Here is an 18127-nt window from a genome sequence, read left to right as displayed (position 1 = left end):
TTTGTTGTTGAGGTTCACATTGCAGACTGTCATTCTGAGAAGAGTGCTATTGTTGGTAACACTTTCCAACTCTGTCAAACAGTAGAGTACACATTCATACATTTTTCTAAATCATTTTGAAACACTTGAAAATATTTCTCATTTTAAAAAGACATATTGACATAGTGAGAAGAAAAGGCTGTGTGTATCCAGCTCCTCACTTCCTACAGATGCTGGCTGTGCCCAGCAGAGCAATCAGCTCGTGGCCCCTTCACTGAGCACATTCAGCTCCAGGAGCTGCTCTGCACCCAGAGAACGCAGCACCCTGCACACCTGGATCTGCCTGCAGAGCAGGAGGAGCTGGAGAACACTCTGGAAGCTTGGCTGTGAATTAGAGAGAAAAAACCAACCACAAGCCCCAATCCAACCAAACTGCAGGCAGGAGGCAGCCCCATCACCCTGCCTGTGCTCAGCTGCTCGTGTGCAAGGTGTGCACACCTGGCACACACCCAGGGCCATTCCCCACCTGTCCCTGCCCAGGCTCTTCGCTTCTTTGGGCTCAACAGCTCCAGCTTTCAGCTCCAAAGGAACACAGAGCAATCCTGATGTGTGCTGAAGCCAAGTTAATGGCATTGAAATACACACATTTGTCTTCTCTCTGTTTCTAGCTGGTTTTTGAGTGCAAGCCATCCTTTCCCCAGGAAGCACCAAGAGTTAGTGGTGGCTTGCTGAGCTCTGTAGGGAAACTGGCCAGGTTTTAATTGCCCCAATCCCTGATAAAATTCTCCACAGATTAAATGACTGTGGCACAGGGACCCAGCCTCTGTTTCTATGCTGGCCACACCAAAGCCCAACATCTGAACAACTTGCTCCTGTTTCATCCTGTAAGAAATATTGATTGCCAATAAGAGGAGGGAAAGGAGACGGGTACATCAAGCAATCTTCTCTAAATCTCAACCCTTTAAAGTATAATTGTTGTGAAGGAAGGGCAATGCATCTCACAAGGATTTTGAATGCTGCCTCCCCTGCAGCATCCTTGGACAAATGTGACTCTGAGTGCCTCTTCTCCAAATACCCACGGGGCATGAATGGCCCAGCTGAGTTTACAACAGCAATAAAGAACAGACTTTCAAACCCAGTGTGGACTCATGTATACAGCAGAGTGAAAAATAAACACACTAAAGCTGCTACATAATTCTGTCAAGCATATGGTTAAGTTGTGATTTTATTTAGAAAACAGATTGTAAGAGTGAGGTGATGACAGCTGAGTCTGTATTGGTCAGTCATAAATAAGAGTATTCTAATAGAGCTGGGCTCATTACTGATCACATGCTGCCACACAGATTCAGCAAGAGCTAATCACTTAGAAAATAGAGCCTTTAAAACACATTCTGCAGTGCATTTTTAACTTTACATTGCTCAGTTGAGAAGTCCATGATTACTGCTCCTAACTTTGAACAGGGTGATGGGAGAGTTCCATTTCTGGGCTCAATCAGACTCTGTAGCTCCTTTAGACAAGGTGAATCCCCCTTGCAGTGCACAGAAAGGCCCAGCTGGAGCTCAGGGGGCTCCTGCAGCAGGGAGGATCATTCCCTGGGACACCCCCATTGCCAAGGCTCCCCTGCACTGATGCCTCTCACTTGCCTTTTGTATTTTCCAGGCCAGGGAGGAATTTCTGGGCTCTCAGCCTCACTGAGCCCCGGGTAGAACACTGCAGACCCCAGAAGTGTCTCCATCCTCTAAATGAGAGCACAGACTGTGAAATCCAGCCCAGGCTGTGCTCGCTCCCAGCCCAGCTCAGGCCAGAGTTTATTGCTCCCACTGCCTTCAGTGTGCCACAGGGAGGGAGCAAATGGCACAAATTCTCTTTTCTCTGTCCATGGCCCATGAGCTCCTTTTATCACCATTGTCAAATTCCAGGGTAACGAGCTTTGAGCGATTTTTCTTGTTTGTTCTTTTCCATACAAGATGGAGCTTGGGAGGGGCAGAGGCTGCAGCTTGAATCCCCTCTCTCTGCTCTGCCAGCACTCCTGCCTGGCTGGCACTGTATAATATATATAAATATGTATAACAAAAATATTTATATAAAATAAATATATATATATATAAATATATAAATATTTCTACATATATATTTATATATAAATATATCTAAATCTATATATAAATATATATAGATATATAAATGTATCTAAATATATATAGATATATATAAATAAATATATCTAAATATATATAGATTTCTAAATATATCTATATATATATAAGTATATATTTATATATAAATATATCTAAATATATATGGATATATTCATATATATGGATATATATAAATATATCTAAATATATATAGATATCTAAATATATCTATATATAGATATATTTTTATATCTATATATATTTTTATATAGATATATATTTTATATAGATATATATTTTATATATATTTATATATATTTTTATATAAATATATATTTATATATAAATATATATTTATATATAAATATATATTTATATATAAATATATCTAAATATATCTGGATATATATTTATATATAAATATATGTATATATAATTTCTACACACAGAGAGTGGATAAAAACCTGTCAGTGTTGCTGCATGTGTTGCATCGAAGGTGGGATAAATGCTAATTTCGATTATTAACCTGTTATTCCTGTAGGTGCTCGCAGGGCACTGGAAATGGAACAAAAGCAATGAGGATGTTGCTGTTTGTGTTTGTTTCTGCTGGAATCTGGCCCTGCCAGGATCCCAGCGTGTGTCGAGCCTGGCGCTGGAAGCCATTACACACCAGCAGACAAACAACTGATAATTACCAGCCTTTCCATGCCCATTAGGTTAAGTATTCTTGAAAGTATATTCATCTGCCATCACATTTGCATTCTGATAGCAGACGAGAGAAATTGGATATTAAATCTGTTGGCTCCCTCAGAGGGCAAACAGAGCAGAGAGTCTATTAAATGACAAAAGGAGCAAAAACTCCTTTCTGCTGCCCTGTAGTGTGTGCCCTGTGTCAGGAGCTGGCAGTGTTCATCCAGCCAGGGCTGAGCTCATCCTGCTGCCACTGGAGAGAAACCATCAGCTTCCCTGGACACTGCGAAACCCAGCCTCACCTTCCTGCTTCAGCTCACTTCACTGCAAAACCAGCCAGATATTTTGTAAAAGACTAAGAAACCTAAAGATAAAATCAATCTCTTAAGTGCAGAAGTCCTTTCTATCTATGTTTTCTGCCTTAGCATTTACTCAGTTTTAAGGAACACAAATCATCAGATAAACACATACTAACAATTTCTAGTTTTTCCAAAGTTTCCTGGCACATTTAGCAGCATATTCATACAGTCCTCCAAAGAACATCATCTTCAACTGCTGAAATTTCTGCTCAGCACCTCGATGAATGAATTCTACCCTTCATACACAGTTTGTTTGGTTTGGGGTTGTTTTTCAGGCAGAGGCACAGGAGGTGGCCCTGGTCCCTGTGGAACTGCAGCCACCCATGGACGCAGAGAGATGTGCACGGGTTCCTGAGCCCCCCATGGACACACAGAGTGATGTGCACGGGTTCCTGAGCCCCACAGCCCCCCATGGACACACACAGAGTGATGTGCACGGGTTCCTGAGCCCCACAGCCCCCCATGGACACACACAGAGTGATGTGCACGAGTTCCTGAGCCCCACAGCCCCCCATGGACACACACAGAGTGATGTGCACGGGTTCCTGAGCCCTGCAGCCCCCCATGGACACACAGAGTGATGTGCACGGGTTCCTGAGCCCTGCAGCCCCCCATGGACACACACACAGAGTGATGTGCACGGGTTCCTGAACCCCACAGCCCCCCATGGACACACAGAGTGATGTGCACGGGTTCCTGAGCCCCCCATGGACACAAACAGAGTGATGTGCACGGGTTCCTGAGCCCCACAGCCCCCCATGGACACACACAGAGTGATGTGAACGGGTTCCTGAGCCCCCCATGGACACACACAGAGTGATGTGCATGGGTTCCTGAGCCCCCCATGGACACACACAGAGTGATGTGCACGGGTTCCTGAGCCCCCCATGGACACACACAGAGTGATGTGCACAGGTTCCTGAACCCCACAGCCCCCCATGGACACACACAGAGTGATGTGCACGGGTTCCTGAGCCCTGGTTCTGTGGAACTGCAGACACACAGAGTGATGTGCAGGGCCCTGCTCCACTGGAGATGGAAAGCAGTGTCCCAGCAGAGCTGAGCTCTGGTTCAGCTGAGCCACCTTCCCAGGCTCCAGCACATCCAGCTCAGCCTCCAGGCACAGCCACATCTGCCACGCTGGGAAGATGAGAAGTCTGCCATAATTGAAAAAGATTTTGCCAATACCATCTTAAGTAACAAATGCACAGTCAATCTGTTGGTGCCTCTCAGAGAAATGAAAAAGCACATTACAGCCAGGCACTTTCTGTCTGACAAGGCCAGAGCAATCTCTGCAAGCTCTTCCTAAGAGAATGGAGGAAGAAAAACAAACAAACATTGAGTCTATTCAGAGCACTTACTCCAGTAGTGCCTGGCTGGTCTGAAAACACAGACAAAAACCTCAGCACAAGCAGAGGGGGCACAGAACACCAAGGATTATTTCCACACTCAAATGCACTCCTCCCAGTTCAGAGGCTGAAGCCAAAGACTGTCAGCCAGACAAAGACTTTATAAATTGCTTGTGGCTTTGAGCAGGCACTGGAAGTGTCCCCCATGTCCATGGAGCTCTGGAAGGAATTCCAGTGCTCTGAAGAGGCAGCTGCAGAATCCCCAGGTGCTCACAGGGACACAAGGACACAGCCAGTGCCACACTGGCCAGGCCCCCAGGGGACACTGGCTGCTCTCCACAGCTGCAAATCAACATCTGGAACACTGCAGAACAGCTCCTGAGTGTTCAGCTGGGCTGAGCTTCTAAAATCAAGCTGATAAATAATAGTACACAGAAAAAAGAAAACCACTTTAAGTGCATGGTAGGTGGGACACGGTGAAGGAGGATGAGATCAGCTGCTGGCCTGAGTGAACTTCACCGTGATTATTAATGATCAGAGAACAGCCCTTGCTCCTCTACTCAAAGTGCCTGAGAACACTCAGTACAAAAGCTTGGGTAACTCACTCCTCTCAAAATTATTCTGAGCCACTGGAGTCATAATTACACTGTCATAATGAAGAGGGAAAAAACTCTTCTAACAAGTAAATTCTTGCTGTAAATTGCATTATGAAAGTGGTAATTCCCTCTGAAGTAGGCATTATCATGTCTTACTGCCCACATCAGTTCATTATGGTGCCTGTGCTGTCCCAGCGGAGCCTTCTCTTGGTAAATGAATGTTTTGGGATGATATTGCCAACTCGGGACTTATTACTTAATTGAATATGGAAACATTTAGGCCATTAGCATACATTTAGAAGTGTCTTATTTCACAGATGTTAATTTATCTTGGGGAATGCCCTTATTTCTTCCCTCCTCCTTTCCCTCTTTCAGTTTTTTCCCTGCAGCCACCTTTATTTATTCAGTTTGGTCCTAGTTCAGCCATTTGCAAGCCCATGGTGAGCAGCTTACTATTTTAAAACCTTCCCAAACTGAGATTTGAAGTCTGTTTTCCAAAAAGTGCACAGCCAAGCACTTCCTGTCTTCTCTCACAGCTGAAAAGTATCACCAACTCCAGGTGATTAAGAAAGCTTAAACATCTCTACCTAAATAATGAAATTTTTCAGGCATTCCAAAATTTTTTATCCACCTAATTATTGCAAGATCTCAAAGCCATGCATAGAGCTTTTCTCTGCAGGTATCTCACTTTGGGAGTTTTTAACTAATAATACATTCCCTCTAACAAAAGGCTCAAGAAGCATCACTAATCCTGTGCTGCAGGAATGGAGCTCCTGGGGACATCCCCAAGTGTCTGGGGGTGCCCAGCATCGCAGGCTGAGCAGCTCTGATATCCCAAAGCCTGACAGCCAGGGCTCTGCTTCACCATTTGAACTGGATTTAGATCAGATTCCATCTGCTGGAACACAGATCAATTCTTTTGTGCAATGAGCTATCCACCCCGGGCTAGTACCATTGGTATTCTTTGTGATGGGGTTGGAGAGATCAACCAGCACAAACACTGATCCTGGAACAGCAGCTCCCTTCCCTCCATTCCCACTGGAATTCCATGGAGCAAACACAGAGCAGTGAGCTGGGAAACAGCAGCAGAACACACCCAGCACAGAGGGGAGCAGAGCAGGGAGCCAGGAGAGAGGAAACTTCAGGGAAGGAACTGATGCAGACACATCTGATAAAGTGACAAGGCAATTCATTGCCATGGCTTTACACAGATGTTACAAGGATCTGGCAGATATGTTTAAGTAATAACCTTAAAAATCTAAAAGGGCTCAGATTTGCCATTAGAAGCAGAAAACTAATGTTCCAATTTTTTTGTGATCAAAAATGCACTTTGAGCTTGCCTGGTGCATTACATGAGTGTGCGCAGCCTGGATAAATGTTACCCTTAAAAAATGCAAAAGCAACACTGAAAAGTCAAACTATTCCAGTAATTTCAAATCAAAGATTACTTTCCCTCCCATGAAATGTCTTATTCCTCAGTGTACTTAGCTTTTATTTTTAAAAGTACTTTGGAAATAGGAAAAATCCTCACCTGGCTGAGATTTCACATTTTACTAGAGTATTAGAGGAAGAGTTCTTTGACCCAAAGTTTTACAAGAATGTTCTGTGTATTCAGGCACCAAAATACAGCTAAAAAGCGAGCTGCTAAACTGGTGAGCAGTAACCAGGAAAGGGCTGGAGCTGGAATGGAGATGTTCAGGTGCTGGGTGTGTGATCCCTGGTGCTGATGGAGCAGCACAGCAGAGCCCTGGTGTCACCTCCTCCTGCAGTCTGTGCCCACACAGCTCCCATCAGTGCCCTGGGCCAGGGCACATCCTCTGACACAGCCCCAGGTGAGAGGGATGGCAGCAGCAGCACCTGCAAACCCAGCAGCACCTGCAAACCCAGCAGCACCTGCAAACCCAGCAGCACCTGCAAACCCAGCAGCACCTGCAAACCCAGCAGCACCTGCAAACCCAGCAGCACCTGCAAACCCAGCAGCACCTGCAAACCCAGCAGCACCTGCAAACCCAGCAGCACCTGCAAACCCAGCAGCACCTGCAAACCCAGCAGCACCTGCAAACCCAGCAGCACCTGCAAACCCAGCAGCACCTGCAAACCCAGCAGCACCTGCAAACCCAGCAGCACCTGCAAACCCAGCAGCACCTGCAAACCCAGCAGCACCTGCAAACCCAGCAGCACCTGCAAACCCAGCAGCACCTGCAAACCCAGCAGCTCAAACCAGGCACTGCCACCCCATCTCCATCTGTCTGTCTGCCCTTGGCAGCACAGCCCCAACAGCACCTTTCATATCGGCTCATTTCTGACCCCTAATGCCCTCTCCACTGAGAGCTAAGCACTTCTGGGGGAAGAAAACAACACTTCTGACATCAAATCCACAAACTGGGGCATTTGTAGTACCCCAAACCTCCCCTTCTCTACACAAACCACCAACAAAACCAACCCAAACCTGTATTCCCCAGCGATAATCAAGTTAACTTGATGTCTGCTAATGTTTTACAGCTCCCTAAATTAATGAGTTATATTGGAAAACTAGTTTTCCCTAACCAAATCTCACAGTGTCTCCAGAAGCAGGAGAACAGTAATTCTGAAGTGTAGATCAGCAGGGCAGTAGTGCAGTCCCAAACCCAAAGAGCTTCCTGATGTTTGTTCCAAGTGATCAGGAGAGGAGGCAGAGTCCTTTCAGCAGGACAAGCAAAATAAACCTGTGCAGGGTGCCTGGGACAGCGAGGCTGCAGCCCAGGGCTGCCCAGCAGAGCATCCACACACTGCTCACAGGGATTTCATGCCTGGCTGCTCCCAGCACGGGCTGGGATGGCTTTGGGAGGAGGAGAACAGACAAACCTGGAACAGCTGCAAGGGCCACTGGTGTGGGAAATGGTTTGCAGGATCTGTCTCTCTGCTTTCTGACACCTGCTCAGGCAATGGAGCTGATCCTCAAGGCAGAGGATGTTAACTGGAATAATTTCAACAGAAGGAACTATTTTCTTCTTAACAGAATCTGCAAGTGCAACAGGAGGTAACAGAGTGCCCTACAAGTCAATGGTTCTTAAGCACTTGTCTCCACAGTGCCACGGACAATTTTGGGCCATTAGCAAGTCACTTAGCAGTGCAGGAAAGCTATTTTGCCATCCAGAAGATGGAGAAAATTATATTTGCTTGACTAGCTCATAAACAGGCTGTGCAAGTTAATTCCTCCCTGAGCAGAAGGGCCAGGAGCTGGAGCAGCCTCTCCCCAGGCAGCACCCAGCAGCTCCTCCAGCACCCAGCAGCTCCTCCAGCACCCAGCACAGCTCCTCCAGCACCCAGCAGCTCCTCCAGCACCCAGCAGAGCTCCTCCAGCACCCAGCACAGCTCCTCCAGCACCCAGCAGAGCTCCTCCAGCACCCAGCACAGCTCCTCCAGCGCCCAGCAGCTCCTCCAGCGCCCAGCAGCTCCTCCAGCACCCAGCAGAGCTCCTCCAGCACCCAGCAGAGCTCCTCCAGCACCCAGCACAGCTCCTCCAGCACCCAGCACAGCTCCTCCAGCACCCAGCACAGCTCCCCCAGCACCCAGCAGCTCCTCCAGCACACCCAGCAGAGCTCCTCCAGCACCCAGCAGAGCTCCCCCAGCACCCAGCAGCTCCTCCAGCACACCCAGCAGCTCCTCCAGCACACCCAGCAGCTCCTCCAGCACACCCAGCAGCTCCTCCAGCACCCAGCAGAGCTCCTCCAGCACCCAGCAGCTCCTCCAGCACCCAGCAGAGCTCCTCCAGCACCCAGCAGAGCTCCTCCAGCACCCAGCAGCTCCTCCAGCACACCCAGCAGAGCTCCCCCAGCACCCAGCAGCTCCTCCAGCACCCAGCAGCTCCTCCAGCACACCCAGCAGCTCCTCCAGCACCCAGCAGCTCCTCCAGCACCCAGCACAGCTCCTCCAGCACCCAGCAGAGCTCCTCCAGCACCCAGCAGCTCCTCCAGCACCCAGCAGCTCCTCCAGCACCCAGCAGCTCCTCCAGCACCCAGCAGCTCCTCCAGCACCCAGCAGCTCCTGCAGCACCCAGCAGCTCCTCCAGCACCCAGCACAGCTCCTCCAGCACCCAGCAGCTCCTCCAGCACCCAGCAGCTCCTCCAGCACCCAGCAGAGCTCCTCCAGCACCCAGCAGAGCTCCTCCAGCACCCAGCAGCTCCTCCAGCACCCAGCAGCTCCTCCAGCGCCCAGCAGCTCCTCCAGCGCCCAGCAGAGCTCCCCCAGCACCCAGCAGAGCTCCTCCAGCACCCAGCAGCTCCTCCAGCACCCAGCAGAGCTCCTCCAGCACCCAGCAGAGCTCCTCCAGCACCCAGCAGAGCTCCTCCAGCACCCAGCAGCTCCTCCAGCACACCCAGCAGCTCCTCCAGCACCCAGCAGCTCCTCCAGCATCCAGCAGCTCCTCCAGCACCCAGCAGAGCTCCTCCAGCACCCAGCAGCTCCTCCAGCACCCAGCAGCTCCTCCAGCACACCCAGCAGAGCTCCTCCAGCACCCAGCAGCTCCTCCAGCACCCAGCAGAGCTCCTCCAGCACCCAGCAGCTCCTCCAGCACACCCAGCAGCTCCTCCAGCACCCAGCACAGCTCCTCCAGCACCCAGCAGCTCCTCCAGCACCCAGCAGAGCTCCTCCAGCTCCCAGCAGCTCCTCCAGCACCCAGCAGCTCCTCCAGCACCCAGCAGAGCTCCTCCAGCACCCAGCAGCTCCTCCAGCACCCAGCAGCTCCTCCAGCACCCAGCAGAGCTCCTCCAGCACCCAGCAGAGCTCCTCCAGCACCCAGCAGAGCTCCTCCAGCACCCTTCAGAGCTCCTCCAGCACCCAGCAGAGCTCCTCCAGCACCCAGCAGCTCCTCCAGCACCCAGCAGCTCCTCCAGCACCCAGCAGAGCTCCTCCAGCACCCAGCAGAGCTCCTCCAGCACCCAGCAGCTCCTCCAGCACCCAGCAGAGCTCCTCCAGCACCCAGCACAGCTCCTCCAGCACCCAGCAGCTCCTCCAGCACCCAGCAGAGCTCCTCCAGCACCCAGCACAGCTCCTCCAGCACCCAGCACAGCTCCTCCAGCACCCAGCAGAGCTCCTCCAGCACCCAGCAGAGCTCCTCCAGCACCCAGCAGCTCCTCCAGCACCCAGCAGCTCCTCCAGCACCCAGCAGAGCTCCTCCAGCACCCAGCAGAGCTCCTCCAGCACCCAGCAGCTCCTCCAGCACCCAGCAGAGCTCCTCCAGCACCCAGCAGCTCCTCCAGCGCCCAGCAGAGCTCCTCCAGCACCCAGCAGCTCCTCCAGCACCCAGCACAGCTCCTCCAGCACCCAGCACAGCTCCTCCAGCACCCAGCAGAGCTCCTCCAGCACCCAGCAGCTCCTCTAGCACCCAGCAGCTCCTCCAGCACCCAGCAGCTCCTCCAGCACCCAGCAGAGCTCCTCCAGCACCCAGCAGAGCTCCTCCAGCACCCAGCAGAGCTCCTCCAGCACCCAGCAGAGCTCCTCCAGCACCCAGCAGCTCCTCCAGCGCCCAGCAGAGCTCCTCCAGCGCCCAGCAGCTCCTCCAGCACCCAGCAGAGCTCCTCCAGCACCCAGCAGAGCTCCTCCAGCACCCAGCAGCTCCTCCAGCACCCAGCAGAGCTCCTCCAGCACCCAGCAGAGCTCCTCCAGCACCCAGCAGCACCTCCAGCACCCAGCAGAGCTCCTCCAGCACCCAGCACAGCTCCTCCAGCACCCAGCACAGCTCCTCCAGCACCCAGCACAGCTCCTCCAGCACCCAGCAGAGCTCCTCCAGCACCCAGCAGAGCTCCTCCAGCACCCAGCAGCTCCTCCAGCACCCAGCAGAGCTCCTCCAGCACCCAGCAGAGCTCCTCCAGCACCCAGCAGAGCTCCTCCAGCACCCAGCAGCTCCTCCAGCACCCAGCAGAGCTCCTCCAGCACCCAGCAGAGCTCCTCCAGCACCCAGCAGCTCCTCTAGCACCCAGCAGAGCTCCTCCAGCACACCCAGCAGCTCCTCCAGCACCCAGCACAGCTCCTCCAGCACCCAGCACAGCTCCTCCAGCACCCAGCACAGCTCCTCCAGCACCCAGCACAGCTCCTCCAGCACCCAGCACAGCTCCTCCAGCACCCAGCAGAGCTCCTCCAGCACCCAGCAGAGCTCCTCCAGCACCCAGCGGCTCCTCCAGCACCCAGCAGAGCTCCTCCAGCACCCAGCACAGCTCCTCCAGCACCCAGCACAGCTCCTCCAGCACCCAGCACAGCTCCTCCAGCACCCAGCGGCTCCTCCAGCACCCAGCGGCTCCTCCAGCACCCAGCAGAGCTCCTCCAGCACCCAGCAGAGCTCCTCCAGCGCCCAGCAGCTCCTCCAGCGCCCAGCAGCTCCTCCAGCGCCCAGCAGCTCCTCCAGCAGCCAGCAGAGCTCCTCCAGCGCCCAGCAGAGCTCCTCCAGCACCCAGCAGAGCTCCTCCAGCACCCAGCAGCTCCTCCAGCACCCAGCAGAGCTCCTCCAGCACCCAGCAGCTCCTCCAGCACCCAGCAGCTCCTCCAGCACCCAGCAGAGCTCCTCCAGCACCCAGCAGAGCTCCTCCAGCACCCAGCAGCTCCTCCAGCACCCAGCACAGCTCCTCCAGCACCCAGCAGCTCCTCCAGCACCCAGCAGAGCTCCTCCAGCACCCAGCAGCTCCTCCAGCACCCAGCACAGCTCCTCCAGCACCCAGCAGCTCCTCCAGCACCCAGCAGAGCTCCTCCAGCACCCAGCAGAGCTCCTCCAGCACCCAGCAGCTCCTCCAGCACCCAGCAGCTCCTCCAGCACCCAGCAGCTCCTCCAGCACCCAGCAGAGCTCCTCCAGCACCCAGCAGCTCCTCCAGCACACCCAGCAGCTCCTCCAGCACCCAGCAGAGCTCCTCCAGCACCCAGCAGAGCTCCTCCAGCACACCCAGCAGCTCCTCCAGCACCCAGCAGAGCTCCTCCAGCACCCAGCAGCTCCTCCAGCACCCAGCAGAGCTCCTCCAGCACCCAGCAGCTCCTCCAGCACACCCAGCAGCTCCTCCAGCACCCAGCAGAGCTCCTCCAGCACCCAGCAGCTCCTCCAGCACCCAGCACAGCTCCTCCAGCACCCAGCACAGCTCCTCCAGCACCCAGCAAACCACTCTCTCCTTCCCAGGTACCTCCTGCCTACCTCAGCCTCATCTTAACATCAGGACTGAGCAGTGAAAGAACTGAAATGCAGAGGTTGTATTTCAAAAGAAGAGATCATTTAGGTTTTGGTTTGTTGGGTTTTTTGTTTAATTCCCTTTTGTTCACAGTTAGAAGAAAGGGGGAAAATTCAGTTATGAGAAGATTTTAGAAGCTGTTTAAAGCAGAATGTGGAAGGGATGTTTTAACTGTCACAACCAGAGTTATGGAAGGAAGAGTAAAAAATGTACAATAGGATTCTTTTCAGTCTGGCACAGGAGGTACAAACTCAGGGCTGGGTACCATGAAATAGCCACAATCTAAGGCCTAGAGAAAAGCCCATCTCATCAGAGTTTTATGTGCCTGGTAACCTTCCTGATCACCACTTACCCCTGATTGTTTCTGCTATTTAAATATGATTCAGTTCAGCACGAAGAATAAGATTTGATTTAGCCCAGCACTAGAAGAACACACAAGCAATTTGATAAAATGCCAGTCTTGTTCAAATTTTCTTGCTGTATAAATTGAGTGCTAATGATCTCCACTCTGCTCCCCTCACGGATTTATGCAGCCCTTTTCATGTCTGCTGGATTATTATTGATTGATTGTTAGATAAAAAGGGAGAATAAGAACAAACTCATGTTTGCTCATGGAACAAACTCTTTGGGCCTTTTGGGGAAAATCTTCCCAATTATCAATAAGCACAGCTTATTCAGCACCACAATTTCACAGCAGTCCCTGCATTCCCACAATTACCATCATTAAAAATGCCACAGGGAAACCACAAAGCCTCTCAATAGTTCATGAATCTGGTACCTGCAGATGTCCAGCCCCCAGCTTGGGTTTACAAATGCACAAATAGCATTGATAGCTTATAAAAAAAACTTAGTTTTCTCCTAACACTGGAGGTTTATGACTTTCTATTACAACCTTCAGTCATCCCCGCACACAGGTTTCACTAAATATAATTAGAAATTGAATTACTGTAAAACAAAAAATAGCTGCTGCTTTTTTCACTCCTGAATGTATCCAGGCCTGACACTCAGTAGCTCACGGCAATTCTAGCGCTCTAATTTCTTTGCTGATTCATCTCCAGAAATAGGAAAACAAATTAAAAAGGTTTCAAGTATCAATCCTGTTGACTTTGAAACAAAACACAAGGTTGTGTTTATCAGGTCCAGCAAACCAGAAGAAAGCTAATAAAGAACTGTATCTACAGCGTGGGTTGAGAAGAGTCCTGTTCCTAACTCTGGGAACTCTGACATCCCTGCACAAACTGACTGCAGTTTAACAGCCCTGAGCTCATTCCAGCAGGAACTGGGGAATGAAATTGGAATTGTGCAACACCAGAGCTTTGAGGCTTTAATTGCTGAAAGCATTTGGAAGGACTGACATGAAATTATATTTATATTATATTATATTTTCCTTTCTCAGCAAAAACACTTCAAATGAAGATCTCACTTCAGTTTCAGCTCCTTGTACCTTGAATTGCAGAGAAACAGCAGAACAAGCCAGACTGGGATATTTTCCATGGACACCAGGGAACCTGCAGCACCCACGATGGGCAGGAGCAGGAGCCTTCAGCCCTGCCTGGCCAGCAGCAGTGAGAAGGTGAAAAGAGGGAGAACGAGGGGAATCAAGTGTTGAATGAAGCTGAGAAACCCCTCAGTTTTCTAAGGCCCAGTCACGCAATATTCCGTATTTATCCATCATCTGTATTTCATCTCCTTCCTTTCCTCTATCTCTCACGCTCATACAGAGCCAAGACAAATATTTTTAATTTCCCTAGCTCATTAAAAAACAAAACCTAGGCCCTGGCTCCTGTGGTCCAACTCCTTCTCAAATTAAAAACAGTCCATCAGTTCCACGTTCACTCCTCTAAATCTTCCCTTGTGCAGAACAGCACAAGATAAAAACCAAAGGTACCTTTCCCTAAATCTTTCAGTATTCACAAGTTTGCAGAAGGCTCCCCTTGAAGACAATTCCCTATTAGAAAGGGGATAGGGTTTACTCTAAGCACAATAGTTCTGAAACAGAAAATATTCAGTAGTGATTTTTTTTTTTTTTTCACTTTTGGCTGTTTTGCATGTCTGTTTCTTCATTTTTGACCTGTATATCCTATATTTTCCATCTGTTCAAGCCACAGTTTCCAGTCCACTGGAGCAAAAGCAATGGTAAGAGCATTTTGCCAGCAGCCCTTGGCCTCACTTCATGAATATGGTTCCAAACCTTGCTGCCACTCAAGGCAGAACTTCAAAAAACAATGGACAGGTTCAAAATAAAAATTAATGCAGTTTCTCATGAAAGAGTTACACTGGAGGAGGGAGGGGAAAGAGAGGAGAGAGAATGAGAGGAGATCAGAATGAGATGAGACCAGAGAGATGGAGAACACATCTGGGAGGGATGAACACAGGAAGCACAACTCAAACCCAAAAAGCCCAGCAGGAAGCCCCAGGAGATGCTGTGGGCAGATCAAGAGAGGGCTGGCTCCCCACAAGGACACAAAACGTGTCACAACTGCCCTGGCACCACAGCAGCTCCCAGCCCCAACGCCAGGCACTCTCACAAAAACACGGCAAGAGAAATCAAAGCTCAGGAAAGCAACAGCAAGCTCTTACCAAAGTTTGTTTTTTTTAAAGGTAACACCCAGGTGCTGTTTTTAAGACAAGAATGCCATACTTTTCATTTTGAGCTGATATTCGCTTCCTATTTTTAGCTTATTTTTTGTTTTATGATACTTTAGATCTCCGAATAAAAAGCTACAATTCAAACGCATCTTTTCCTTTTTGTTCCAGAAAATTCATTTTAGAAGCATTCCTTTACAAGTTCAGGTGCTGAGTTTTCATCCTAATTTAAACAAAGCAAGGTTTTTGAAAATTTTATAAACCTATATGTAACATAATTATCATGGTTGTAACCAGCTCCACTTTTAATGGATTACAGCTCATGGAAACAGAGATGCTTTGAAGTGAGATTTCTAAGACTCTACAGAGTAAAAACAATAAACCTTTTTTACCTTAATTAATTGTTTTTAATGCTTACAGTTAAACCTATTTTCAAATGTAGCAGAAGTTTCCATGTCTGCTGATGTGATCCCTTTAAAGTTATTAGTTCAGAGAATAAAGACATCCCTGAACACTTGCTATGAGGAACTTGGATTGTCTGGCTTGAAATCAGCACTCAAAAAACAATTGAAATGTTAGATTGACTCAGAAGATGAGGAACAGATATGGTGAGGAGAGGTGTTCGTCCTCCACCAGGTGAAAAAGAAATAATTGCCCTTGAGTCAGCAACCAAAGGCTGTGGTAATTCAGTTTATACATCACACACCTGCAAAGGGAAAATGTCCTGATTTTAGGGCAAACCATTTCCCCACAGATCTCCCTGGGAGAAGGGGAGGGGAAAACACATTCCTGTGTTGAGCTGTTCCTGCTGAGGCCAGTGGTGCCAAATGTGAGTTACTCCTTCCTCCAGGGCAGATGTGAGCTCCTGGATGTTCCACTTCCAGCCTCACCCATTTGTGCCCTGGAAGGGGAGATGTGTAACCACGAGAGGAGCCTCATCTCCAGCCCAGCAGGCTGTGACTGCCTGGCTGGCAGCTCCAGAGCCCTCCAGTGCCCAGCCCAGCTGCCAGCCTGTGCCATTGGTACGAGCAGGGAGGTCACTGCTCCCTCCTGCCATGCACCTGCTCTTCCAGAGGAACCTTCTGGCAGCTCTGGCAACACCCCCCAGCTCCAGGACAAACCTGAGACAAACCAGCCTCACCCCAGCAGCCAGTGTGACACTGACCCTCAGCTCAGGGGGCTGAGGAACGAGTCCCTGAGAAGGGAGAAGAACTGGAACGATCTCTGCAGACACAGATTTGCACTCCTCAGCCACACAACCCTCACACAGTGCTGGGACACGGGTGACAGACAGACAGACAGCTGGACAGGTCCTGGCAGGCACCACACACCTGCCCTGTGCCCCTGCTGCTCTGCCTTGCACTGTCCTGGTGCTTACAGGGAGTGCCCAGGGACACCTGAGTGCTTGGACAGAATGAGGCACCCGATGTCACATTCAGACACCAACCACCACCCCCTCGGGCAGATCCTCACTTTCAGAAGTTGTTTTGGTGGATCAATAATACTTGGGAACCTCAAACATCCTGTAACACAGAGCCAGGCTCACAGCAAGCTGGGGAGAGATGCTGGAACACGTGAATCCTCTTAAATGCCCATTCTTGCTCATTTCCTGTAAATAACTCCGCGGATTTAAGCTTCATTAATCTCAACATGAGTCCAGTGAGAGATTAGGAGAACTGCAAACCCCAGCTCTCAAGAATTTAGATGTTATCTCCTCCTAGTACATAGATATGTCCCAGCTCTACCATTTCAATTTTTGTAAGCATTCCTCAAAGGACAACTTGAGGAAAAGGCCTCTCTGGATCCAAGAGACCACATCTCAGCCAATTCGTGCAGTATCACACTGAACACCACGAGAAGCGGCGAGTCAACCAAGCAATACAAGTTTTGGAGAGCAGCAATTGATGGGCTGTTAAGGCAGTTTACACAGAGAAAGCGACTTCCCAGAGCAGAGAAGCAAGAAGTAAGGTACCAAAGAAAGAAAAGCAGCCTTACCTCAGCGTGAACTGATCTTCTGTGGAGTTTTTAGCAACAGATACAAGGAAAGTCAGAATGTCCCCTTGTTTGACTGTCTTTGGTGCATACTGGATGACAACATTACTATCCAATCTCATTTCAGTTAAAGAAGGGGCAGCATGTGTCTGGTAAAGGAAAACACTTCCAATCCTCTGCAGGGGAGGTCCCGACTCATCGATGTCATTGCGCCCTGACCGGATCCCGTTACTTTTCCTGACGTCCTCCTTGGCGCACTCCCCTCTCTCATCTCCTGCTTGGATGGAGTAGTAAAGCTCCACGGGGCTCCCCTCAGACCTGTCCATCTGCTTCTTGCGGCCCGTGAGCACGCTGGGGGGGCTGAACCAGCTGGGCAGCAGCTCCAGCTGTGCCACGCACAGCCCCAGGTCCCCCTTGAGCCGGCAGCTGCCGCGCACCTCGCGCGTCTCGCGGAAGGCGAAGACGCGCAGGCAGGGCAGCCGCTCCGCGGGGCTGTACTCGTCCCAGTCCCTGCCCACGATGTAGAACAGCACCTGCACCCTGGGCTTGCTCAGGTAGATCTTGGTGCTCATGATGAAGGCCTTGAGCTTCCAGTCAAAGGAGAACTTGTTCGTAGACCCAAAGGGATTTGAAGACAGCATTAAGTCCTGGGGCACTGCTTGTTCAATGGAAAAGGGTCCATAGCTGGCGTTCAACACGGGGGGACTCTTGGATTTGTAGATCAGAAAGGATTCCACCCGGGACTGCAAGCTGGAGTTCCTCATGATGTCCTGGTTGGCTTCCTTGAGAAAGAAGGAAATATCTGCATTGTGGATGCGATAGGTGACGGGCAGGTAGGTGGGCAGCAAAGAAAACCTCTGAATGCTCTCCAGGATCCCTCGACTCTCAGTCACTGTTGGAAGGAAAGGAGAGTTTCAAAGATCAGATCTTCAAGTCATGCAGTGATATAACCTCTCTGACTTTACTGAGGGGCTCAGTAGTGCTGCAGCTGGGATTAGTGGCAGCAAACCTCATCAATCCGTGCAGAGGTGGCCTGGGCAGATGATGATTTATCTCATCAGCTTGGAAAACAACACTTTATGATACATTCTGCATGACAGGCAGATTAAAAGAAGCAGCTTGTGCAGGTTTACACATGCCAAAGGTCACTTCTCCCCTTGCAATAAACATTTATCATCAGAGCCAAAGTGACCCAGTCAGCACCCACACATCTCAGCACTCTGACCATTACAGCAAGCTCCACCTGTGC

At 50.4% G+C, this 18127-nt stretch overlaps 1 protein-coding gene across 2 annotated transcripts in view; it reads right to left on the bottom strand.

The window, feature by feature from the left end:
- Window positions 1-18127, bottom strand: part of TMEM132D (transmembrane protein 132D) — a 203961-nt gene that overhangs the window by 140324 nt on the left and 45510 nt on the right. For both annotated transcript variants that reach the window (XM_058851866.1, XM_058851867.1), the window contains one exon: window positions 16882-17770. In XM_058851866.1, the coding sequence (XP_058707849.1) occupies window positions 16882-17770 (889 nt within the window). The remainder of the gene's footprint in view (window positions 1-16881; window positions 17771-18127) is intronic.

This window comes from Poecile atricapillus, chromosome 16 (genome assembly GCF_030490865.1).
Source record: "Poecile atricapillus isolate bPoeAtr1 chromosome 16, bPoeAtr1.hap1, whole genome shotgun sequence".
Taxonomy (NCBI): domain Eukaryota; kingdom Metazoa; phylum Chordata; class Aves; order Passeriformes; family Paridae; genus Poecile; species Poecile atricapillus.
Note: the sequence above shows the minus strand (reverse complement) of the source record. Positions and strands in the feature narration are given on the sequence as shown.